The sequence below is a fragment of the Sceloporus occidentalis genome, unplaced genomic scaffold, assembly GCF_023333645.1.
Source record: "Sceloporus occidentalis isolate IW3139 unplaced genomic scaffold, rSceOcc1.0.p SCAF_1, whole genome shotgun sequence".
Lineage (NCBI taxonomy): Eukaryota > Metazoa > Chordata > Lepidosauria > Squamata > Phrynosomatidae > Sceloporus > Sceloporus occidentalis.
This window is the reverse complement of record NW_028316981.1, coordinates 152,344,247-152,370,737: the sequence shown is the minus strand read 5'-3', so window position 1 is coordinate 152,370,737 and position 26,491 is coordinate 152,344,247. Positions and strand designations below refer to the sequence as shown.

Below are 26,491 nucleotides of genomic sequence, written 5' to 3'. Positions count from 1 at the left end.
AACAACAGGCAACAGAATAATTTAAAAGGGGTGGGAGGAGCAGACATACACAGATAGTCAAAATTGTCAACCTGCTTTTTAGGACAAAGGTGGAGAAGCAACAATTCTAACTGCCACCAGCAAGTGTAAAAAAAAAAAAAAAGCCTTCCAGAATTAGCCGCATTATGACAACTACATGCCAGAAAGCCAACGGAGAGGAGAGGCTAAAGAATATGGCTTACATCAAGCCAAGGCCTCCTGAGCATGGGCCCCACAGTAGAGGAGACCTGGATCCCTGCCCTCCTAGTTCTCACATCCCTCAGAGGCACCACCTGGAGTAATGCCTCCCCCACAGAGTGGTGGGAGAAGGCAGCATGCACTGAAGAACACATGCCACTGAAGCCATGAGGAGAAATTTCCAGAAATAAATCATACATATAAAAGACACACACTGTACAACAAGTTATGACAAGGCATGTATACACACTGCATTTTTGCAACATCTAAAAAACAAAACAAAACAAAATAAAATCCTACAGTAGATGGGGTTTTGCCACTGAACGGCTTTATCTTTGCCCACTCATTTTCACCTTCAGTACCTCACACAATAATGCCCACTCCCATCATTATTTTAAAATACCACAAACGGACAAATATTTGGTGTAGTGCAGACTTTCCTATCCTGGCATTGTCTAGATTTAGTGGATTACTACTCTCACCATCTGCAGCCAATGCAATAATAGGAGGTGATGGCTGTGGGTGATGGGTGTTGCAGTTCAATGCCTCTGGAGGGTGCCAGGCTAGGATTAGCTGCTGTAACATTTTAAAGGGTCCACAACAGTTTACATACATCATCTCATTGCATTGCTTATAATAGCTCTTAGCATTACAGGTAGGGAGGACTGAGGCTCCATCTACACTGCAGAACTAATACAGTTTGACACCACTTTAACTGCCATGGCTCAATGCTATGGAAGTCTGGGAACTGTAGTTTTGTGAGACATTTAGCCCTCTCTCCCAGAGAGCTCTGGTGCCGCAACAAACTACAATTCCCAGAATACCATAGCAATGAGCCATGGCAGTTAAAGCTGTATCAAACTAGATTATTTCTGCAGTGCAGATGCAGCCTGAGGCTGAAGATAAGTAGCTTTTTAAGCCCCTCCCACTGGAGTTTAATGGCAAAGACCATATTCAAACTGGAGACATCTTAATTCATTTTTTAGCCTCTTAGCCACTGCTCTGTATCAGCTCTCACAGCCACTCACGTGAGACATAGGCTGCAAGTATTTTCTTGGTGTATTCTCAGTTGTTTTGGCTCATCTAAGAAAATCTAGTCAACACACAGAGGAATTCTACAACAACTGACACATGAATGCATTTTGATCACCTAAGAAAATAAACTGTGATACAGTATGAAAAGACAAAGCTAGGAGTGTCAATTGTGTGTCCCCTCCTCCATGTTGTTGGGCTGCAATTCACAGCATTCCTCTTAAGCGGCCATGCTCCTTCAGGTGATGGGAGTTACAGTCAAACAATATTGAGAGGGCCATATTTTGCCCATCAATGTCCTAACACAAGATCAACCTACACTTTTCAGTGGGTTAATACAGGCTACTGTATTGAACAAGAGGAAAAAAGACATTCTGCCACAGTTGCTAACAGTTTGTGCTACAAGCAGATGCATGCATTTCTGAAAGTCAGAACTGGAAATGTTACTTTCTTTGGACTTCAGCTTCCAGAATTCTCCTAGCTAGCATAGAAAGACTGTAGTCACAGACAAAAAAAGTAACTGTTCTAAAATCTGATGGAAGCAAGGCTCCATTAAACAACAAAGTATACCTGCATAGGGATCCTTCACACTTTCAATTTTATGTAATAAATCAGTGTGTGCATGCTTAAGTATCTCATTAAGCAGCAGCAATTTATTTCCTTAAGATGTTACCCATGCTGCTTCATATAAATTTTGGTATAAATGATAACCCTTAATGACCCCTAGATGAACTCTGTCCACCATTGCCAGCAAGGCACAAGGACATGTACCACACCCCTGAGGGGTACCCACATCATCATATCTAGAGAGTCGCATAAGAGGATTATCATAGGACCAGGAAGAGCAAATATTTGCCTTGCCTGAGGCTCTTGCCTCCCCAGGGTCTGTTGTCCGAGCAGCTTAAGACCACTAAGACAATCAGACAGGGACATCCAGGTGAAAAGCAAGTAATTAAACACCTTTGTTCTCACCATCAAGCACCTTTGCCAGAGGCAAGATTTTGCCTATAAATATCATCAGATTTGCCTGTTCACGGGGCCAGTCTGGATTTCAGGGGGAAGCTCTGTCCCCTTGAACCCTGACCTGGCTCCTGGCTCCTGGCTCCTGGCCAGTCATTCCATGGCTGAGCCTCATGCCATCCTCATCATATTCCATCTGGATTCCTGGAGGGAGTCTACATTCTGGTACGTATCACCCCAGTGATGCCTAAAATCCTATTCCATGCTAACCTATGTTTTTCCTGAGCCTTGTATGTGTGTGTGTATGCTAGTGAATCGTATGTGTTTTTCCCCTTATAAATAAATTGGTTATTAATTCTAGAAGTCTGTCTCAGCTCCATTTATTGGGATACCCTGGTCTACTCCGTATACATATCGGGAGACGATCTCGGTGGGCTCTTGTAGCCAGCCCCCCTCTTGCAATATTTGGACTAATAACAACATAATAAAATTCCCCTACGGACCCTTGGCTACAATTTGGTGGAGAAAGCTTGGGCATAGAACTCTCCCCCGAAATCTAGACTTTCCAAACTGATCACTTGGGCTGTCTAGATCTCGGAACGTAGGGAGAACAGGGATTCCAAAAAGGCCGCTGCAGACAGGAATAAATAGGGAGGTGTGTGTATGTGTTCTTGTGCGCTTGGCCATAAGGGCAAAAGGGCTATCTTGGGTTGGCTGATCCCATTTCTGGCTTTGGCTGGATGTTCTGCTCATTGGCTCTGGTACGCCATCCAGTGGTGGGCCCAGTCACCCCTGGGCGTGTTTGTCGGAGTAGGCTCCCGACGCCCTATTTTTGTTTTCACTCTCCGTGGGTTGGAAAAAGTTACTAGGCATCCTGAAAACTTTACAGTTAAGAGTTGGAGCAAGGAACCACTGCAGCCAAATCCAGGCATTTGGGCTGCAGTGCAAAAAGGAGTCACAAGGCAAACCTCCAGTTTGAGGCATCCCTCACATGGAAGAGCCTGTTTTAAAATGGTGAGCCAAGGAACCCTTAAGGTCTTGGCATGTTTGGTTTGAAGCCAGTGGGTCTTAACTCCTAGCTTCCCCCAGGTGTGTACCTCTTAAAGGTCACAGTCCACCTAGCCAAGTTGGTTTAAAACCCAGAGCTTTCTTTTTGGTGTGCCTTTTAAGGGACACCCCATCTGGCTGCATTGGTTTTTAACCTCAGCCTGTCACCACTAAAGAAGCTACAGTACTGTGGGTTGGGAACAAACATATCCCTTTCCATTGTGTTATCCCAAAACAAAGCCAGAGAATAAAGGTCCCATAAAACATAACCCAAAAATCACAGTCACAAATCCCCCTTGGACGGGTGAGGTAGGCAAAGGAGGGAGACGTCCTGGTCCGGAAGCCTAAAGCCCGGGGTCAAGGGAAGGAAAGGCAGCTCCAAGGAGTGCCATTTGTGGGAGCTTCAGGGAGGTCCCAGGGAAGGAAAACTCAGGCAGGAGTCTAGCTGGGGGCCAAAGTTTGGGTTGTTAGCCAGGCCACGCCGGAGTGGAGCTACAGCGTCCGAACTCCCCAGTGAAAGTGAGGCAGGGCTGAACTGACTTCTGGCCGGGTCTAAACGGAGGACAACCCTTAAGTCGCTCGCTGCAGGAGCGCCGGGCCCTCACGTGAATTGGGCGGCGTCCCTGACCCAGAGTTACATTTAGGAGTTCTGTGGAGTCCTCAGGGAGGATCCCAGGACAGCAGCTCACTGTAGGACAGAGAGTTGCACCAGGTTTAGGTGGGAAAAGAGGCCCCGGTTCCATAACCTCTCCCAGCCTAGGATTCAACATGGACATACCATCCGTAGAATAGCATAGTATAGAAGAAGGACCCCAAAAGTCAGAACCCTAGAGGTTGCCTGGCTTTGAACTTCTCCCTTAGCAAAAAGAGGAGAAAAATAGCAAGACGCCCCTTAAGGGTCTTGGTCATTTCATCAAGTGGTTTCAACCCAAGCTCTGCAGTGGAGAAACCTCTTAAGGTCTCCACCAATTCGGGCTACAGTTGGGTCAAAACCCTTAGCCCACCACACAGGACACTTTGCAATTTTGCAACAGCCTTGGAGGACGATCCTCCAGAGAAAAGAAAAGGCAGGTCCCAGTTCCCAGCTCATTGTCCTCTCACTGGAGGTCAAGACACTGAGAGTTCCTCCTAAGATCCCAAGGACCCCACCACTAAAATGGAGAAGGAAATTAGAGAATTGGTAGCCCAAGTCAACTTCCTCAGAGAGGAAAATTCCACTCTGGCAGCTAGGATCCAGAAATTGGAAATAGCCTCTAAGCAAGAACCATCCCTTTTCCCCATCACAGAAGCTTGTGTGATGGCAGAATTGTTGGGCCCCCTGAATCAAGAGACCAGCCTCAAATGGATGCTTCAAGCAGCAAACAGCCTCCCATCTGCCACAGGCTTCCATTTAACACAGATAGCCAGATTATGCATGTCTCCTGCACACAGAGATATGCTAGAAGCAGCAGTAATGTTTCAGGACCTTCTGTCCAGAGATATGTACTCTTGCATGGGAGAAATCTTGAGCCTATTGTGGCCAAGAGAAGGTGTCAGGTATCTGTACCATAGTCTAAAGCAAAAAACAAATGAGGATCCAGAGGCATACATTGCCAAAAAGGTTTTGCTGGCAAAGGTAGCTCTTTCCCCCGAGGAGAGGGAGACAGAGTTTTTCAGTGATTTACTTGAGGGATTCCATCCCAAGAGCAAAGCAGTTTTGGACCGTCTAACCGAAGGGCAATATGGGGGACTTAATGCCCTTCACCCGAAGTTGGGGTTGCTTTCCCTGATATTCCGTGTGAAAGTAGCAAAAAGGCAAGAGAAGGCCCTAGCTCAAAAGAGAGAGAACAAAAAGAAAAGTAGGGTGAGTGCCCCAAGAGAATGCTTTTCAGGTCCACCTAGAAACCCCACTCAGCCTGCTCCCACTCCTCAAAGGGAGATGGCAACATCAGATGGTGCAAATCTTCCCAGCGTACAGCCCCCAGAAACCCCCCAAGGACCCCATTCCCCTCATTCCCAAGGGACCGACACCAGCAGTTGTCCTGCAAACCTCCGGCAGACAACCCCTCATTGCCCACGTAAAAAGGAAAATGTCCCTCTTCCCTCCAGAAACACTTCTGCTGCAGTTCGGACTACAGTCCACAAGAAGAAAGGTCACAGCCAGGCCCCACATGGGCACCCAGGGGCCAGAAGAGTCAAAACCCCAGAAAGTAGGACATGGACTCCCTCCCAAAATCCCAAAACTTGGAAACCTTTCCAGCCAGGCATGTCAGAGAAAGGGAACCCTAGAGGTCATCCATCTCATCCCCGTGGTTCAAGTTGGAATGGCACTGGGAGATGTGTTCCCCCAAGGAGGCACAAGCCCAGCTCCGTGGAAGAAACAGCAGGAATGGATGACACTGTTTCAGCCCAGTTCCTTGACCGAGAGGTGAGCCACACTGTCTCAGCCTCAGTTCCCCCATCCTCCATCACATGGCAAGGAAGAAAGGCCCCAGAAAATAGCTTTCGAAAAGGTATCTTAGAGACTGCCCTTTGAGGAACATAGCACTCTGCAGGCACTCCAGGCATGTGCAGAGAACTTTTGTAAGAACTTTGGTAAATGTTGAGATTTTAGGAAACAGGTAGTTTTCTTTTTCTCTCCTTTAAGCCTAGCTTGCATAATGCCACAGCCTCATAGAAAATTTGGCTGCTAGAAGCCAAGAAAACCGAATCATGGGCAAAGGAAGCTGCAAAGCCCATCATCCTCGTTAGCTTAGAACTCAAATTCAGTTAATGGCAAATTGCCTTTGTTTCCCATTTTGTGATTTATACCACTCTGGTGTGAATGGAGGGTTTGTCAACAAGGGAAAGATGGTTTATCTGTGTAAAATTTGCAACACCATATTTGTGAAGGCTTGGAGGGAAAAGATTCCCTCCCCCGCTCTTCTTTTCCTGCTTTGCAAATTAGAGATTGAGAAATGCCTCATTGTTTTCTGTTTGCTTACACTCTGCATGTGCTCAGATGCAATGCAGAACAGAAAGTTCAGAGCTGCAGGCTCAAGTTGGTTGCAGAGACCCCCTGTTCCATAGAACTAGTTTGGATTTTGAAATCCATTGTGGATATGGTTTCAAGCCCATTCCCCATTGTGTTTGTTCTTTAGAAATCTCTTTTTGAGTTTCTTGGTATATCTTGGTATAGTTAGGATTGTCATTCTGTGTGTTTTAAGTTTTTGAAATATTATTTTTGTGATTGGTGTTCTGATTCTACTTTTGGCAAGAACACACAATCAGTCTCTTCTTTAGTATAGGTTTATGCTGTTAGGATTTTGTCTTTTGGATATTGCTGTGTCTATGTCATATTGTGCCCCTCCAGTTCTTAGGAACACATGGTTTGGACCCAGAGTGTGTCTCTGCTGCCATGTGCTCGGGGCTGCATAGGTTTTAAGCTGTAGTTTCCTGTTTCAGTTTTTTGCTCTCTTTACATGCTCAGAGGCCTCCTGCCACCCAACACCCCCATATTTTCTTTTGTTATTCTTGCATTGCTCAAGAGATCTACTCCTTTGTCTTGTCTTCAGTAATCAGTACTGTGTGTAAAGTTTTGTAGACCTTCTGCTCAGCCAAAAGTTTTTCTTTTGCTCGTGTAAGTCTGATCTGGTGAGTCTTGTCCTACATCCTCCTTCCCGAGAGTAGGACTCAACAGAGTTACACTGTCTCAGCCCCAAACCAAAGTTTTGGTCTTTTCTTCAGGTGTTTTTAGCTGATTGGTGTGCCTTTCTTCAGCTCCCCCTCTTCTAGTGAGTACAACATGCTTTCAGACTGTAATTTGGATGTTACTTGGTTAAACTATAGATCTCTTCTGTAATTATGGAGAATGGAGAAGGGACAGGACTTTCTAGTTTTTTCTCTTGACCCAAATCTGCTACTTTTGTTGTTTTGGTTGTGATAAGAGAACATAGCATTTTGTGAAATAAATCTGGTACTTAGGTTCTGGAAAAACTAGACTTTCCATTAGCCTGCTTCATCAGGAAAAGGGAGCCCCATTTGTCTCCCTTGCCTTAATTTGCATAGATTTGGCTGGCCAGCAGGGTCAGACATTGTAAAGTTGTTCTGGTTTGTTTGTTTGTTTGTTTGCTTGACTGCCTGGGATTCAGCAGTCTGAAGGCAACTTCCTCTTTGTCTAAAGTCTGTAGGGATTAATTCATGATTCTAAATGTCTTTGTTTGTCTGTTAAATAGTTATAAAGAGCCTCAGGTCAGCATAGTCTATCTGTGAAAAACGTCTTAGCTGCTGACTCTCAACCAAGGTATTTCCATACATTGATTGGTATTTGTGTTTGTTTAATTGTTTGAGATTTGGGAGTGTGAAGGAACTCCCTCCACTTTGTCTATTTTCAGAGCCTTGGAATTCATAGATGAGCCTCACTGGCAGAGCAGTCTACCTTTTTTGTCCTCCACAATTTATGTAGGACAGCACATCCACTGTTTAATTTGAAGTGTGTTCATACCAGTTTGTCTCACACACGCCCCCTGTCAGTCACAGGCTGTTGCTTCTGCTTTTCTCTTTTCATGCTCAGAGACTATGCACTCTAAGCATGCTCAGGAATCCTCTTCTCTTTTCCTAGGAATTGGGAAGGGTAGATTTTCTCATAGTTGCTCTGTTTTTTGTTCTTTGCTGTGAGTGTTGCCAATGATGCCACACAGCACCTCCTAAAGGTTTTACTTTGCTCTCTGCACATGATCAGAGGCTAGGATCATGCTGCAAATATACCCAGTTTTGTTCTGCTTATGCTCAGAGAACTGAGTGATTTCTTCCACAAGGCGGTGGCGTATTTTTATGTGTGTTGTTTTGTTTTCATTTTGTTTTGCAACTTTGAGACTGAGTGAAAGGCACACTCTCTCAGCCCAGAATTAGCTGTGCCTTCTCATTTTTGTTATTGTTTTGTTTTATTTTTGCTGTTAGCCCCACACATTCCAATGCAACACCTTTGTTTTGGATTCCACCCATTTTTGGCTAGCAGAGTTTTGGTCTTTGGATTGGTCTTTTAATGCTGCTTCTCATACAGTGTTTTGGTTACCAGCAGGCCTAGTGGTCAAATCGCCTGACTGTGTGACTTTTTTTTTTTTGGAGTTATTTTCTAGTCACAGTACTTTCCAGTGATACAGTTGTTGTTTTTGCTTTTGCTTTTTTTCCCCATTTTTGCCGGTCAGCAAGCCCAATGGTTAGAGGTTTTTGCCAAAGCTAAAATTGTCCCTCCTAGACTGCTCCAGTTTATTTTCATTTTTTTTGAAGGAATGCTTCTAAAATACACCCATGGCTAGACTCCTCTGTTCAAATGGTGCAAGTATACCCAGGCATTGGGATCCAAAAATGAATAATTTGGCTATTTTTGGAGGGGGTTTTGCTAGAAGTTGGACTAAATTTACACATCTTCACAGCAGCCTTGGTCAAGCCTGGAAATTGGCCACAACCAAACAATGCAGTGCCCTCAGTGCATTGCCTCACAAACCCCTTGGTTTTCTGTTATTAATGTGTGTTTCTATATTCTGCATGTGTATGCCAGTCCTACCCCTGGCCTCTATTTACTATCTGTCTGCCTATTTAAGTGCCGGACAGTGGCCTCACTGAACTTCTCTGCCACTGCTTTAAATGTTGACCTCTTCCGCATCCTTTACCTATCAGGATTGGCTCCAGCGGGGAGCCAGGGAAAAATTCCTATCTTTTTCAGTAATTCCCATGGCACATAGATATAATTTGGAGGTCCTATCCTTTTCTTACAAAACTGTCCTATAGCAAAGCCAGCCTGGTCTCTGCGGGAGACCAGGGGGGGGAGAGAAGAGACTGTCCTCTTCATCCTCCAAGGCAAGTAAAAACCATATCTCTTTTCCACTCCTATTTTGAAGCAGACCCGCTCTGTCGGGAGCAGGGGGGGGAGTCTGTCTTCCTCCATCCCCAGTGCATGTAGAATTCTATCCTGTCCTTGCTCTGTTCTCCTATATCCTCATGGGGAAGGTAAGCCCCAATATTCTTCCCAAAAGCCAGACCAGACCCCACAGATGTCATCCCATCGATGCCATGATACAGGACTCTCCAAGCTGTTTCCCATCCTTCGTGATGTTCCCCACTCCAGGGTTGAGACTCTTTTGCCTGCATCCTTCCTGTGATGTCCTCCATTCCCTGCTGCCATGGACATCCTCCAAAGGCTCATTCAAGACACAACCAGTGTCCTCGCACCTCTGCTCCTGTTCCAAATGGTCCTCCATGGCCCTACCTACATTCAGATGCCTTTCTTATTGCTGTCTGTCCAGATGACAAGCTCCACAGACCTATCGCTGTTAGCTTTCATCACTGTTTTCCAAAAGCTCATTGCCTGCATTCAAGTGTTCCACATGTGGAACTACTCGCCACTGGACTTAAACTGCCATCTCATGGACATTAGCCCACTTCACCATGACCAATGCCCGCATACAGGATCTATGGCTCATCCTTTCGCCATATGGATATTGGCCGCAAAGAAACTGTTTCTTACCGGACAGCTATGCCTTATGCCCGCATTCTCATATCCATACTGAGCCATCTGGCTCCCGCTGGACAAAACCTAACATGGACTCTGTCATTCCATATACAAACCACCAACTGTTTGGACTCATGTCACATTCATTTGCTCTTTTCAGTCATTGGACTCATTTCTATTGGTTGTTGCTTTTTCATACTACATATTGATTGCTTATTGCTTTTCTCTTGGCCTATTGAAGGCTTTTTCTGTTGCTTATGTTTCCCATAATTCCTTTTTTCACCCCCACTTTTGACTTTGTATAATCTTTGGTATGTATGGTGTATGATTGGGTTCCAGACAATCAAAGGCTTCCCATGTGCATCACCAGTGTGATACTTCCCTTAATAGGATGCCCTCTCCAATATTCTCACACCAAAATTTCTATGGCAAAGATTAATTCGGAAAATACTCATCCCCACCCACCTGTGAGTCCTCGTAATTTCCGAGGGGGGGGAATGTTACCCATGCTGCTTCATATAAATTTTGGTATAAATGATAACCCTTAATGACCCCTAGATGAACTCTGTCCACCATTGCCAGCAAGGCACAAGGACATGTACCACACCCCTGAGGGGTACCCACATCATCATATCTAGAGAGTCGCATAAGAGGATTATCATAGGACCAGGAAGAGCAAATATTTGCCTTGCCTGAGGCTCTTGCCTCCCCAGGGTCTGTTGTCCGAGCAGCTTAAGACCACTAAGACAATCAGACAGGGACATCCAGGTGAAAAGCAAGTAATTAAACACCTTTGTTCTCACCATCAAGCACCTTTGCCAGAGGCAAGATTTTGCCTATAAATATCATCAGATTTGCCTGTTCACGGGGCCAGTCTGGATTTCAGGGGGAAGCTCTGTCCCCTTGAACCCTGACCTGGCTCCTGGCTCCTGGCTCCTGGCCAGTCATTCCATGGCTGAGCCTCATGCCATCCTCATCATATTCCATCTGGATTCCTGGAGGGAGTCTACATTCTGGTACGTATCACCCCAGTGATGCCTAAAATCCTATTCCATGCTAACCTATGTTTTTCCTGAGCCTTGTATGTGTGTGTGTATGCTAGTGAATCGTATGTGTTTTTCCCCTTATAAATAAATTGGTTATTAATTCTAGAAGTCTGTCTCAGCTCCATTTATTGGGATACCCTGGTCTACTCCGTATACATATCGGGAGACGATCTCGGTGGGCTCTTGTAGCCAGCCCCCCTCTTGCAATATTTGGACTAATAACAACATAATAAAATTCCCCTACGGACCCTTGGCTACAAAGAGAGATGTAGTAGCAACTTCCTAACTATCAGAGATGCAAAAATCTGTCTAATGTATCCAGTGATTAGAAAAGTAAAGTGAGCTAATATGAGTTCAGTTCAGAACCGAAACAGATTTGCAATACCAGCTAATGAGGGGGTCATCCCCCTGCATTCAGCGGACAATTTGCCCTTTGCGATGATGATACAGGAGAGGAGAGGAGAGAAGCAGAGAAGACCTCAAGCATCTTATGGACATGTTTATCTCCTATCTCACCTCTGTTCTCTGTATGGATCAAAATATATCAACAGGTTAGGTCAGAGCTCTTCTCATTCAAAATTATTTCTTCAACCACGCACACAGACACAAATCACAGACCATTAAATACAAACCACACTGTTCAGTGTGGAGACAGACTGAATGCCAGAGTTCAGCATGAGCATGTGCATGTCACCATGCTGTAGTTCTAATTGTACCCAAAATAACAGGAAAGGGTGCAGGAGAGAGAGAGAGAGAGAGAGAGAGAGAGAGAGAGATGGACTCAGATTGATTGGCTCTGTTTATGTTCAAATTACACAGCAGCCCAACTGCAGCAATATTATTAAGTACTGCATGGAGGGATCATTTATTTATAGATTGGTGCAGGCGTTGTTCCCCCACCACCCCCTTCTGAGCCTAGAGGCATTTGCAAGTGTATTCCCCTCAGGGCCTGTCTGCTAAAATGCCCAAGTTTATTTCAACTATATGCATGCTGCAGAGGTGCGTCATATTTTAATACTATCGGGTTCAATATTTATTATACAAACTTATAATCAGTCCTAAGATTAAGCGGGAAGTGCAAAAAAGTATTTATTTACTAGCTTGCTGGGACCCGCAGCAGAACAGGAATAAGGTTGCCACATTTTTCATTTCCTGGAGCAGGCTGTGCCTTTTCACAGGAGTACAGGAGGCAGAAATCGAACTGTTGCAGTTTTTCTCACCACTGCATGGCCACACCAGGACATGTCACACTATTCAGGTTTGTGACTGTTAAAGGTGATGAAATGCATCATGGTTAACAGAAGGCCTTTGGCAGAGGACACTGACCTCACGGCACTGTTTTGCGGTTTTATGCTTTGCCCATTTTACTACAATTTTAACTAGTTTATTTCCTGTTTAGAATGTGATCTTTTTGGTTTGTGAATTTTGATCAGTTTTGTAAGCCTTGAGGTTCCTGCTGGGATCACAAATCGAGGTTATATAAATAATGGATTATATAAATTGCATTTATTTAATCTGAAGTCCATCCCACTTTTTAGACAAGTTTTGTGTCCCAGAACGTCTCACGTTGGTTAAATATGTATGTAAGACAGGGCTTGCCCTGAGGCTTACAAATTAAGAGATAGGGAGAGGGAGACTAGAAAAGAGAACAGGGTAAGAGGGAATAGAGCAAGGAGATCAGTTTGACAAATTTAGTAAAATAATATAATCTTGTTACCCCTTCTTTCTGCTAGATTTCAATTTTCATACAACCCTTTGCTATAGGAACCTTAGTACTACATCAATATAATAAAATGTGTGTACATGTGAACATACATACTAAAGCCCAACTTACTAGCTCTTATTCATCTCTGTTTGGGAGCAGTATACCTCCTCCAGGCCAAAGGACAAGAACATGGAGCAATGGATTCAAACTATAGGAAAGCAGATTCCACCTGAACATTAGGAAGAACTTGGTGATAGTAAGCGATGTCTGACAGTGGAATACACTGCCTTGGAGTATACTGGAATCTCCTTCTTTGGGGGATTTTAAACAGGCCTAATGACCATCTGTCAAGAAAGCTTTGAATGTGTATTCCTGCATGGCAGAATCAAGTTGGACTGGATGGCCCTTAGGGTCTCTTTCAACTCTATGATTCACATTTAAGCAAGTTATATGTCAGGAGCTGCCCTGGGCAACTGTGAACCACCAAATACTGCTGGGCCAAAAATCCTCATCATCCCTGATCATGGCAGTGCTTCCTGTGGCTGGTGGGAATTTAAAAATCTGTTAAGTCACATGTTCTTCCTCGTTTGCTCTACATCCAGCCAGAATTCTCCAACCCGCTGTTCATCGCGTCCGCGGAGTCGCGTCCAGCAGAGCTTTCAGAGTAGTGAGGGAACTTACGCAGCTTCCCTCCTCCCTGAACCCTATTTTGGAACCATCTAAGGCCTGCTGCGACCAATTTAACAACTTCTTCGCGGATAAAACCTCTCGGATAAGGGCTGATCTCGATGCCATTGTTGGGTCAGAAACCAGTGTAGAGGTCTCCAGAGCTTCTGTGGACTCAATTAGATTGGATCACTTTGAGTCTGTAAGTACTGAGCATGTGGACAAGATCCTTAGAAGTGTTAGGAAGACAACCTGCTCTCTCGACCCCTGTCCCTCATGGCTAGCGGCTCAGGGGGGATCGGTGGTAACTACCTTGTTACGCCGAATAATAAACACATCATTCAGGGATGGGCAATTTCCATCTAATTTGAAAACGGCTATCGTAAAACCATTGTTAAAGAAGCCCTCCCTTGACCCCCTGATGCATAATAATTATCGGTCGGTATCGCTATTGCCATTTCTAGGGAAGGTGATCGAGAGGGCGGTTGCCATCCAGCTTCAATCGATCTTGGATGAAACTGATTTTCTAGACCCATTTCAAACTGGCTTCCGGGCGGGCTACGGGGTTGAGACTGCCATGGTCGTCCTGGTCGATGATCTCTGTCTGGGCATGGACAGGGGTAGCGTGTCCCTGTTAGTGATCTTAGACATCTCAGCGGCTTTCGATACCATTGACCATGGTATCCTTCTGGGACGCCTGAGAGAGTTGGGAATTGGTGGCACTGCGCTCCAGTGGTTCCGTTCCTACCTCTTGGGTCGGTCCCAGATGGTGCAGCTGGGGGACGTGTGCTCCAATAGGAGGGCACTTACATCTGGTGTCCCTCAGGGAGCCATTCTGTCCCCCATGCTATTCAACATTTACATGAAACCGCTGGGTGAGATCATCCGGAGACACGGGGCGCGGTGTTATCAGTACGCTGATGACACCCAGATAGTCTTCTCTGTGCCTCTGGCTGCTGCAGTGACCAGGGATGGCATCTCTCCTCTGGATGCCTGTCTGGAGTCGGTAATGGGCTGGATGAGGGAAAACAAACTCAGTTTGAATCCAGAGAAAACGGAAGTGCTTGTGATAGGTTCTCCTGGCCCGGGAATGGTTGTTTGTCCACCTGTCCTGAACGGGATCACGCTCCCCGTGAAGTACTCAGCTCGCAGTCTGGGGGTGCTTCTGGACTCGTCACTCCATCTTACATCCCAGGTGGATGCGACGGTTAGGAGCACTTGTTATCAGCTTAGGCTGATACACCAGCTGCGACCCTACCTGGGCCGGGGGGACCTTGAAATGGTAGTACATGTTCTGGTAACCTCTCGTTTGGATTTCTGTAATGCGCTCTACATGGGGCAACCCTTGTACCATACTCGAAAGCTTCAGTTGGTTCAAAACATGGCAGCGAGACTGGTCACTGGCTCTTCCAGGACCAGTCACATAACACCAATTCTGAAAGATCTCCATTGGCTGCCTATTCGCTTCTGGGCACAATACAAGGTGTTAGTTATTACCTATAAAGCCCTATATGACTTGGGCCCAGGGTACTTGGAGGACCGCCTCTCCCCATACATTCCGCCCCGCACACTCAGATCTGCTGGGAAGCAATTGTTACGTGTCCCAGAGGCAAGATATTCTACCACCACTCAGAGGGCCTTTTCTATCTCGGGCCCCATCCTCTGGAACTCGCTTCCGATCGAGCTCCGCTCAGCCACCTCCCTGGAACACTTCAAAAAGGGGCTTAAAACTTTTTTGTTCCAGCAGGCTTACCCCTAACATTCCATGTTGCCCCCTTCTCTCTCCTCATTGTTCTTGTAATCTTGTGCTAGTTGGAAAAAATTTTAACTGGATTTTAATTGTTGTAAGATATTGTGAGGTTTTGTATTTTTGTATTTTAATTTTTTGTATATTGATTGTATCGTGTTTGGCTGTTGTGACCCGCCTTGATCCTAGGAAAGGCGGGCTAAAAATAAAGCTTTTATTTATTATTATTATTATTCATGTTCTTTGAGATACCACTCCCGTAAGTACCAGCCAACACAGTTAATAATCAATGTAATGGGAGCTATTGTCCAAAATTTCAGGACATCAGTTTTGGGGGAGGTTGCCTTAAACCAAGTCTCAACCATACACTGGTTACTAATATAGTCTAGCACTGATATAGTATAGCACTACATACTCTGAGTAATATGTCTCCATGATTTCAGTTCCCCACTTCTGCTACATTACCTGAGCTAGTTATTTCCCTGGATGGAAATGGCACAGGTTGAGGCCAGCAATACAAAGCGTATGTTCTGTGCACAAAGGAAGTATTGCACTTTGCCAGTGAGATACAGCCATTCCCTCCCTCCCCATCTTTCTTGTCTATTTTGGATTTGCACTTGAGGAGATTTCAGTAGTTCTTGTGGTTACCCCACTTTCCAAGGCCTCTGCTGTGTCCAAGGCCTCTTTCATGATACACAATGATAGCACTATTATTCCACTTCAGCTGCTATGGTTTGGTTCCAGCCTATGGAATCATTAGGTTTGGAATTTAGAGTGGGTCATTTCAGTTATTAGCCAGAGTGCTCTCCTGTCTGTGACCAAACTACAAATGCTAGGATTCATAGGATGCAGCCATGACAGTTATATTGGAACCATAGCACTATAGTTTGGTAGTGTGATCTAAGTATGAAAAATCCCTGAGAAAGAAAGGCAGAGGGCAGAAAAGTTCACCTTTCCCTCTGCATAGACGGAAACAAAGCTTAGAACAACCTACCTATTGGTGTCAATAGAAACTCCCTATGATTTTCAGCTGAGGCAATTTTCCTCCAGGAGGAAAAGAGAAAGAGTGAAATTCAAGGTATTATCATGCTTAGAGACTGCTTAGTTCAGTATGAACTGCTATTGCTACTGCTAATATGTCTTGCCCTCAGGCTTACCACAATATGGGGGGGGAGGAGTGAAGTGAAGGGGTGAATAGAGGAAATCCATTCCTCTGCAGCCAGGATCAGCTTCAGCTGATGTGCCACCTGTCCTCTTCCTAGAATTGGACGCCCCAAAGATGATAGTGCACAAACTGGTAAGCTTGGGGCTAGACTTTTGCAATGTGCTCTACATTGGGCTACCTTTGTAACAAGTTTGGAAACTTCAGTTAGTTCAAAACACAGCAGCCAGATTGATCATGGGTACATCTAGGAGTGAGCATATCACACCAATATTAAAATCACTCCACTAATTGCCAGTTACTTTCTGGGCAAAGTACAAAGTGAGGCCCTACATCAGGGGTAGGCAACCTTTTTGACCCAGGGGCCAGGTTGCTGTCCCTCAGACAACTGGGGGGGGGGGGGGGGCGAAGCCAAAAAATAAAGAATTAAATAATTTTTTAAAAAATTATATAAATAAATAAACTGGGACAAAAGTAGGATAAAATTTTCAAATGGAGCACACTTTTTTTTTAAAAATGGAGGACACGCGAAAAAAATTGCTGATTTTTAAAAAATGTTAATATAAATGCATGTTTCTGAGGCTTCTATAGACAATTGCCCCCCTTGCCCCCGCTTGCCCACCTCCTCCTGATAGGCCAAAGGCCCCGGCGGCAATCAGCAGCAGGACCGGGCTGGGGCTGGTCCCAAGGCCTCGCCGGGCCGGATCCAGCCCACGGGCCGTAGGTTGCCTACCCCTGCCCTACATGGTTTGGGTCCAGGTTACCTACAGGATTGCCTCCTCTGGTATTATTGTCCTGTACACTCAGATCCTCTGAAGCCCAGGACTACACAGGCAATTATCACCCAAAGGACTTTTTCTTCAGCTGCCCCGAGACTATGGAATGACTTAACAAAAATCAACAACTAAATATGCTGTTTATATTTAAAAGAGCATTAAAGACCTGTCTTCTGGTAGGCTTAGTTAATTTTAAATTATGAATTTTAAATTAAGATATTTTAATTATGCTGGATGATTTTAATGTGCTCTACCTTATGTGTTTTAACAGTGTTTTTACTGTTCTGTGTGTTTTAATGTATGTTGTATCCCACCTTGAACCTTAGGGGGTGGCGGATAAAAAACTATTATTATTATTATTATTTGGAGAAAAAGATTGGGGAAAGGGTGTCTACTTCCCTCTCAAAAGGTTAAATAATCAGAGCAATCTCCCCCCCCCCCCCAGGTAATCCAACTATTGGCTCCACAGTCACTCAACACTTCTGGAATGGACTGAGCCTCAAGGTCCACTTTCAGGTGGTTCCTGGAAGAAGCAGCTGAGTGTGGACTTCGCCTCCTTATCATCTAAGCAGTGAAGACAACAGAAGAGTAAAGTGGGCTCCTTGGTCAAAGCACCAGCTGAAAGCAGCTACAGCCAGAACTTTGTCCAAAAACCCAATGATGTTCATGCCCTCTAAAACATTGCAACTCACAGAGGAAAGGGGTCTGTGAGGTGTAAAAAAAAGTACCCAACTTTTCAGTACACCAAGTTAACACACCAGGAAACTGAACAACATTCTCTGCATTGTATGGCTGTCACAGAGCCCTGTGACACTACACAACAACATGTGCACAACAACACTGGAATAGTTGGCAGGGCTGGTACACAGCCACAGTCCTGTCTCCTATCATATGGGTATAATTATGGACTTTATATTAAGGGTAAGGTCTTCTTTTTGCATATTTATAACCAACTTGGCTTATAGCTTCATTGCATAATTGGGGTACCCAACTCTTGTAAAATCAACAGATATTAGATCAAAACAAGCTGCTTTCATCTGCTAAACCAGGGTGCTCTAATTTAGAACAGTGCAAAGACTTCCCAACTGGCAGCTGGATTCTCAGAGATCACCCTAAATCTCTTGTTGACTAGCCAGATGTGTGTCTGTTATTATTCTAATAAAATAATAAAACTGGGGAGAGGGGGGGAAAGCATCCCTATTTCCTCCACCACCAACAACCTAGACACCAATGTGTACAACAATTTAGTGGGAAGGAGACTGAAAGTCCAACATATATATCTGAAATCGGAAATAATGTGGAGTGGGATTTTAATTTTTTAAAATATTTCTGAGTTATAGTGGTGCAATCCACTGGTTTCCTATATCCCTATGATGTTCTACCATTCATACTCCATGGAGCACATGAACAAGCTTCATTTTAAAAGAGTCTGTGGACTTCACCTGTTTATTATTATTATTATTATTATTATTATTATTATTGCTTATTTAAACATTTTCCAAAATACAGCAACCACAAAGTTACCAGAGCTAAGCCCTCCTAACTACAAGTCATCAGGAACATTATTTATCAATAGATGGTTTTCTTCAAATAGTGTTTTGTGTGCCCAGAAAAGGACAGAAGGCAACATATAAAAAGGAGAAACATCCCAAAGACAAGGAGAAGTTACCAGTTTATATGCTTTTAGTATTTGGATCTGACCAAATTCACTGTGGTAAGAGAACTTAGTAGTTACACTGAACTCTTCCCCAGATCCAGTATTTGGAATAAACAATCTGTGTAACTCAAAAGCTTATGAATCACACTGTGGAGTTTATCACACAGAGGAATTTCTCTTAATTTTGAATGAAAAGAAAGTGGGGCCAGAACACATTCACATGAATTCGCTAGTTCAGCAAATTTACGTGAATTCGAATTGTGTTTGAACTGACTTCCCATTGCCCAAAAATAGCTTGCCATTGCCCAAAATTGTGTGTGATCACCTCTGACGCAATAACGTGAAACCCCATGATTGCGCTCGGACTGACTTCCCATTGCCCGAAATTGCGTGTGGTGGTCTATCACACAATAACATGATACCCCATGATTGCGTTCGGATTGCCATTGGATAATACTTCCAATTTCTCTTGTCTGATAATCGTCCTGTGAAGCTGGTTAATCTGAATAAAACCTTATTCTTTCTTTGCGTAGTGAAGTGCATTCTCTACTGTGCAGACTTGATTGTAACAAAATTCCAGCAACCAAGATCCATGCTTTCTGTACATATTATGAAAACACTATTCAGTCAATGCGCAGGTAGATTAGCTGGCTGTTTGGTATGGATGATGTTGACTGCATTATGTTGAACTCAGGCAGACTTTACAGAAAAGCAGGTAAACCAAAGAAATGTATGCATGGATACAAGGCATCTTTCCTCAGTGATGAATCTGAAAGATGCCAAGAGAATGGAGATTTTTTGTTTCCCTTTAACATAGGTGGGCAGACTTCACATTTGTGAGATCTACATTGTTGTTACTTTTTACTAGAACCCCAAAATACAGCAACTACAGCCTGGCCGATACACTTCTGAGCCAAGGAAATTGTGAGCACCAGAACTGTATTGACTTTCCACACAAACAGATTACCCCAAGTTTTTTTTTTTTTTAATTTCAGAAGTAGCATTATTAAGCAATTCAGAGAGAGAAACCCTTGCTGTTTGATTATACAAGTCACGGATCTACTGTCTGCCCACCCCAGCCCAACACAAATTTCCCCACTTGGCTCATCTCTTACTCCAGTGATATTAAGGAGACATCCGCATTGTCCATCATCACCAGCCCACACATAGCCCAGACTGTAGGTAGAAAGACAATGGTGGTAATTTATTGCCTTTCCTTTCAGGCTTGATGATATTTGTTGTTGTGTGCCTTCAAGTCATTTCTGCCTTATGGCAACCCAAAGGAAAACCCTTCACGGGGTTTTCTTGTCAGGTTTCTTCAGTGGGGGTTTGCCATTGCCATCCTCTGAAGCTGAGGCAAAACTGGAAGTTTAAAGTGAGGCCAATGCAGGATTACCCAGGGTTCAGGGACCAATTCGCAGCTGCTTTCCACATGACGCTGAAGCCAATCAGGAGAGAACCCAGGGTGAATGTGCGGTCAATCTGGAAATAAGTAAATTTGCAAAACTACCAGATTCACCTGTCCCTTTTCCTTGCGAATTGGCTGCTCTCACGTAATGGCTGCTGCGTGATAATGCAAGGCTCCAAATAAGTTTGGTTTCCTGATTTCCCCAGCTGACTAGCTGTCCCTGGGACTTGAGACTTCTTGAAGGGAGACACACAAACTTCTCTCCTCGCCCCATTCTCTCCTCCTCTAATGGAGCCTCTCATGAAGGGCAGAGCTGGTGGGAGAAGGCAGAGGGAAGGCCCTTTGGAGGGAGAAATGGAGGACATAGCCTGGAAAAGGAGGGCATCTGGGAGGTTCAGCCCTCGCTGGAACCAGGCAACTTTATGGGCCCTCTCTCTCTGACAGAGATAAGTAGATAGATGACCAAGATAGGTAAGTGGATGATGGATGGATGGATGGACGGACGGACGGACGGACGGACAGACGACAAAGAGAGATAGTAAGTGGATAGATAGATAGGTAGGTAGATAGATGACAGAGAGAGATAGGAAAGTGGATAGCTAGCTAGCTAGATAGAAAGATAGATAGCAGAGAGAGAGAGAGATGACAGAGATAGGTAGGTAAGTGGATAGATAGATAGATGACATAGATAGATAGGTAGGTAAATAGATCACACACACAGAGAGATGGATGACAGACAGACAGACAGACAGACAGGGATGGATGGATGGATGGATGGATGGATGGATGGATGGATGGATGGATGACTGGATGACTGCTTGGTCATGAAACCCACTGGGTGACCTTGAGAAAGTCACACTCTCTCAGCCTCAGAGGAAATAGGACTCATATGAGTTTGTCTGCCTTCCTCTGACACAGCTTTTGGGGCCTTGGAAGCAAGCTTCCCTCCCTGGTTTCCCCTCCCTCCCTGCATCATGTGGAGGGGGGACACTTGTGGAAGTGACAGTTTGGAGCATGCTCAGAAAAGATATTTCTAAGCAAGCAATGGGGATTTGTCCTCACCCATCTGATAGCCAAATTCAAATCAAACCCTAAATAATGTGCCTTTAACCCCTTGTTGTACTCTTGCATGTGATAACCATTAGCAAATGGGCTTGCTTTTCATAAAATCATAGAATAATAGAGTTGGAAGAGACCGCAAGGGCCATCCGGTCCTATGAGGAACGACTCAGGGAGCTGGGGATGTTTAGCCTGGAGAAGAGAAGGTTAAGAGGTGATATTATAGCCCTGTTTAAATATTTGAAGGGATGTCATATTCAGGAGGGAGCAAGCTTGTGTTCTGCTGCTTCAGAGACTAGGACCCGGAACAATGGATGTAGCTCCAGGAAAAGAGATTCCATCTCAACATTAGGAAGAACTTCCTGACAGTCAGGGCTGTCTGACAGTGGAACACACTCCCTCTCTCAGGCTCAAAGGAAGGCAAAGACAAGCCTCCTCTGAACAAATCTTACCAAGAAAATACTGGGATACAGTTGCCTTACGGTCACCATAACTCAGAAATGACATGAAGGCACAGAACAATAATGCTTTTCCCCAGCCATTACCTTCTAAACTACTGGGACAACCACAGCCTGGGCAATGGAAGGGATCACAGGAGTGTCTGTATTCTAAATGGTGTGCTATTCCTTATTCCTTCCTACACCTGCTGCTTTCCAAATGATTTGGGCTATGCCTCTAACCTACAGCCCCACCTAACATAGTCAATGGGAAGGAATCAAAGGAATGTGTATACCCTAAATCGGATGTTAGTCATTATGCCTTCCTTAGCCCGGTGCCTTCCAAAAGATTTGGACTACAGTTGCCATCGCCTAACATGGCCAATGGTGAGGAATCAGGGAGGTCCAAACATTCAAAGGGCACTGGGTTGGTGAAGACAGACTTGCAAAGCGGCTGCTGTGAGAGTATGCTGTAGGATAGGGTTTGGACTGTAATTGTATGAACCACTGCCATGTTAGCTGATGGAGCTGTATTACAAATCATTTAGAAGGCACCAGCTTGCCTGAATAAGTCTTTGAATGTCTGTTAAATATTTGGCATGAGGAGGTACTGAGTGATGAGGATATTTAATAGGTTTGTCATCCCATCCTGATTCAAACTTCAGAGAGTTTTAAAAGCCCATCCAGCTTTTGGATGGTGAAAAAAGTCTCTCAAAAGCAGTGGTGTGAGTAAGCCTTTCATCCCAGGGATGCCTTATGGAATGACAAGGCATCTACTCATCAATGCCCAAATTAAGGGGAGTGGGAGGACGGAGGAATCCTCAGTGAAATGTAAAGCCTATCAGTCTTGCTAAAGCCAGGGTCTTCCCAGAGCTTTTTAAAAATAGCCACAAAGTAAGGCTACAAAAGGCAAGGGGGCAAGCTCCCCGGGACACCTTCTACTTTGAGCACTGGATCTCTTTCCTTTCAGATAGCCCTCCTGTCTTTCCTCAAGCTCAACACACATTCTGACAATCCAGCCCATCTTTATCCTTTGAGACTGAGCCTAGTTGCTTCAGAGTTGTCTGGGACCATCCTTCTAAAGACCAATGTGGTACTGTGACTCATCTGATGGACTAAAGACTGGAGAGGCTCAGTTTCAAATCCTTCATGCCACAGTAAAGGCCACTTTGGGCCAGTAGTTACTATTCCTACCTCCTTTGAGGCACCTACCTCTCAAGGTTGTGGTGATGAGAAAGGGCTGCCTTTATCCTGAACAACTAACTTGGAATTGTGCATTTTAGTTGGTCCAATAAAGGTATCAGTGTTTGGATGAACTTGGTACAAAATTGTGATCAGGATCCTATTGTTGCCTTGATCACTCTAGCTCCAGATAACAAACCACTCTTGCCTCCATAAAACAAATCTTCTGATGTTTTCACCCTTCCAAAGCCCTGTCCTACAGAAAAGCCCTTAATCCATTTCTCCATTTCACAAAGTCCATGTACAGTTTGGAAAGAGCCATGGCTTGGAAGGCCCTTGCACTGGCAGGCAGCTCATTCAGACATTTGAAGCACAGTACACTCAAAATATCCAATGTCTGTCTAAGCTATCACACAAACCACACAAGCGGGACCCTGAAACGTAGGCTCAGCAAGTTAGCCAAAGTCAGCCTTGGTGCCCTAAAGACACACATTTGCAAACTTTTGTCACAAACACATGGTACAAAGGAGTATAGATAGAACAGCAAAGAGAAAATGGGGAAATGCTGTGTAGTTTCAGGATTCACCCTTAAGATGGTCCAGATTCTTCTAATGGCTTTACAGCTATTCTTTTTGACACCTGAGGATACCTTTCTGATACTCAGGACAGGTGTGGAAGGATGTTGTTTCTGCCAGAGAAGGCATAATTTCACCAGGGAGGTACAGTTCTCCTTAGCTATAGAGTTTGGGGTGTGTGTCTTAAACTTGGTGAAAGTCTCCCTTGGATGGGAAAGAAATCTTTGAAGATTTTGTTTAGGCGGAACATTAGCCCCCTCAGAGTGTGTATTTGGCAACCCTTAGCGGTAAGGTATCAAAAAGCAAACATCCTGCGCTATACAGTCAGAGGACCAGAGCACCAGGCATGGGAAACATACAGAGCCCCAGATGTTGTTGGACTCCAACTCCCATTAGCCCCAGCCAGCAGGGCTAATGTTGGATCCATTAGTCCAAGGCTGTCAGGAAGGCTGCAGGCTGTCCATCTGCGCCAGAAGAGTAAGGCTAGAAGCGGAATGAATGTGGAGTCTGCCCCAGAGCCGGATCCAGCTCAGCTGGGCATGGAGGGAGGGGTGATGGATGGGGAGATGCTTTGGGAGGTCAGTCTAATCCCAGCATGAGCAGTCACTCTCCCCCGAGACCCCCGTGGTCAGTCAGGGCAGGCAAAAGGGAGCAGGTCTCCCGGAAGGACCCTTGGGCCACATCCGAAGGACGCCTCCACTTTGAAGAGACACTGCCTTCTCTCCCAAAGCCCTTCCAACCCTCGATGCTGCTAAGCCCCCAACCAGAAGCCGGGCTCAGGGGCTGCGGGACGGCAAGGCCCAGCCCTCCTGGCCCCGGGCGAGCCTGGCAGTTGCCCTTTCCGAGCCCCCCCCCCCCCCGCCTCCCTTGACTCTGAGTTCGGGATGCCCACTTTCCGAGGCAGGAGGAGAGCCCTTTCCCGGGGCAGCAGCCTCTGCCAGGGACAGCCCCGACGACAGCGCCCTGGACTTGCCCTGAGAGGCCAAGGCAGGAAGGGGGAAGAAAGGAGGGAAGGAGGGAGGGAAGCCAACTAACTCACGGGTGCCGTCGAAGCGGGTGGCGATGGTGTCCAGGAAGGTGTTTTGGGGAGCCAGGAGGCCCCGCATCACCGGCATTTTAGGAGGGGCGCCCGGAGCTCTCCATCCTCCGAGGCGGGAAAGGCAGCAGGAGGAGGAGGAGGAGGAAGGCCCCTCAGCTGCTCAGCCCCTTCCCTCCCGCCTGGGCCCCCGCCCCTTCCTCGCCAGCCGAGAGAGAGAGAGAGAGAGGGGGGGGCAGGCAGGGGCTCCCTCCCGTCGAGGGCCAGGAGGGGCGGCGGGGCTCTGGGGCTCAGTCCCGATGGCCCCCAAAGAGGAGCCTCCCAGCCTCAAAGGAGGGAGCAACCAGGCGCCGCTTCCGACGGGCTCCCGAAAAGAGAAGAGAGGGGACGGAGGAGGCTGAGCCTGGTCGGGGGCCCCCGGGCTTCCTCTTGCCCCCTCCAGCAGCCCTCCAGCCCCGCCGCGGCATCCCTCCTCCGGCCTCGCCCTCCCGGACCGAGGAGGCTCCCTCCTGGACGACGGGGCCAGCCAAGCGCCCCCCCCCCCCGGTCCCCGGGCCCAGGCTGCTCTTCCCTCCCTGGCAGCCTCGGCCTCAGCCCCGGAGCCAGGCTCACAGCCTCCGCGGGGAAGAAGTTTCCATAGCTACTCCAGCCCCCCCCCCGGCGCTGCTGGCGCTCCCTTCAAGCCCCAAGGCTCCCCCGGGCAGGCAAGGAGGCAGGCAGGCAGGGAGGAGGCAGGGCCAAGGCTTGGGGGCCCGGGCCAAGGGAGAAAGAAGGCCTCCAAGGCCCTCCCGACGGGAGGTTGCTCAGCAGAAGCTGCCTGGCTAGCTCTTGGGGGGGGGGCGCCCCCATGGTGCATGGCAGGGTGCGAGACCTGGCAGAGCTTGGAGCCCCTTTGAGACTCAGTGGAAGAAAGAAGTTGGCAACAGGAGCTTTCCGAGACTTCATCCCACTTCCTCAGGTGCTCTTGGTCACTAGAAGGTGCTGCAAGATCTCTCTGGATACTTGTCCGGAGGGGCTTTGCCTTTGCCTCCCCCTGAGGCTGAGCATTCAAAGAGATAATAGCCCAGTCTGTGGAATCTGTCTGTAGAGAGATCTTTGAGCCTCTTTCAGACTCACTGGAAGAAAGAAGTTGGCTTTTAAAGCTTTCCAAGACTTCAGTCCATTTCCTCAGATGCTCTTGGTCACTACAAGGAGCTACAAGATCTCTCTAAATTTTTGTTCAGATGGGGCATGTAGTAGAGAGATCTTGAAGCACCTTTGAGACTCACTGGAAGAAAGATGTTGGCAGCAAGGGCTTTCTTTCCTAGGCTTCAGTCTATGTCCTCAGAGGCATATGTGCATACAAAATCTCATGCTGCCAGTTTCTTTCTTTCACTAAGTCTCAAAGGTGCTTCAAGATCTCTCTAGTACTGATTCTACTGACTAACACAGCTATAGCTTTGTTCAGAGGGGCTTTGCCTTTGCCTTGCCCTGAGGCTGAGCATTCAAAGGTATAATAGCCCAGTTAGAATCCATCTGTAGAGAGATCTTGGAGCCCTTTTGAGACTCACTGAAAGAAGGAAGTTGGCAACAAGAGCTACCCTAGACTTCAGCCTACTCCCTCAGATGCTTTTGGTCACTACAAGGTGCTGCAAGATCTCTCTGGATACTTGTTCAGAGGGGCTTTGCCTTTGCCTCCCTCTGAAGCTGAGAATGGAAAAATAATAGCCGTGTTGGTCTGTGGAATCCATCTGCAGAGAGATCTTGGAGTCCCTTTGAGACTCACTGGAAGAAAGAAGATAGCCACAGGGGCTTTGCTAAACCAAAGTCTACTTCCTCAGATGCATGGCGGGATGAGGGTGATCTGGATTGGCCCTTGAGGTCTCTTCCAACTCTATGGAGTTTATCACATAGGAAAGAACCAAATCCTGCGGATAAACGGGTTTAAACCTGGGAATATCCTACAAGAATGGGATTGTTTTAGACGATGTCACATGACTTGGGCATTAACATGACATTAATCCATGCAAAAAACTGCAAAATCACACCCCTTTTAAACTTTAAAGAATTCTAAAAATGCTTTCTCTTCCTCCCACTCCTTCACCAGTGCTCCAGGGGAGCATCCATCCTGGACAAATGAGGAAGCTTGATGCCATTTTAACTGCCATGGCTCCATCCTACCACATTTGCAGTTTTATGAGGCACCAGTCCTCTTTGGCAGAGAAGGCAAAAGATGCTGTTCTTGTTATGTGGCTTCAAATCATTTGGGATTTATGACCCTAAGGCAACCCTATCATGGGGTTTTCTTGGCATGATTGGTTTGGAGAAGGTT

At 46.0% G+C, this 26,491-nt stretch overlaps 1 protein-coding gene across 2 annotated transcripts in view; it reads right to left on the bottom strand.

Moving 5' to 3' along the window:
- KCNH3 (potassium voltage-gated channel subfamily H member 3) overlaps positions 1 to 24,292 on the bottom strand; it is a 70,055-nt gene extending 45,763 nt beyond the window's left edge. For both annotated transcript variants that reach the window (XM_089477652.1, XM_089477661.1), the window contains exon 1: positions 24,184 to 24,292. In XM_089477652.1, the coding sequence (XP_089333778.1) occupies positions 24,184 to 24,259 (76 nt within the window). In that variant the 5' untranslated portion in view covers positions 24,260 to 24,292. The remainder of the gene's footprint in view (positions 1 to 24,183) is intronic.
- Between the last annotated feature and the right edge of the window lie 2,199 nt (positions 24,293 to 26,491).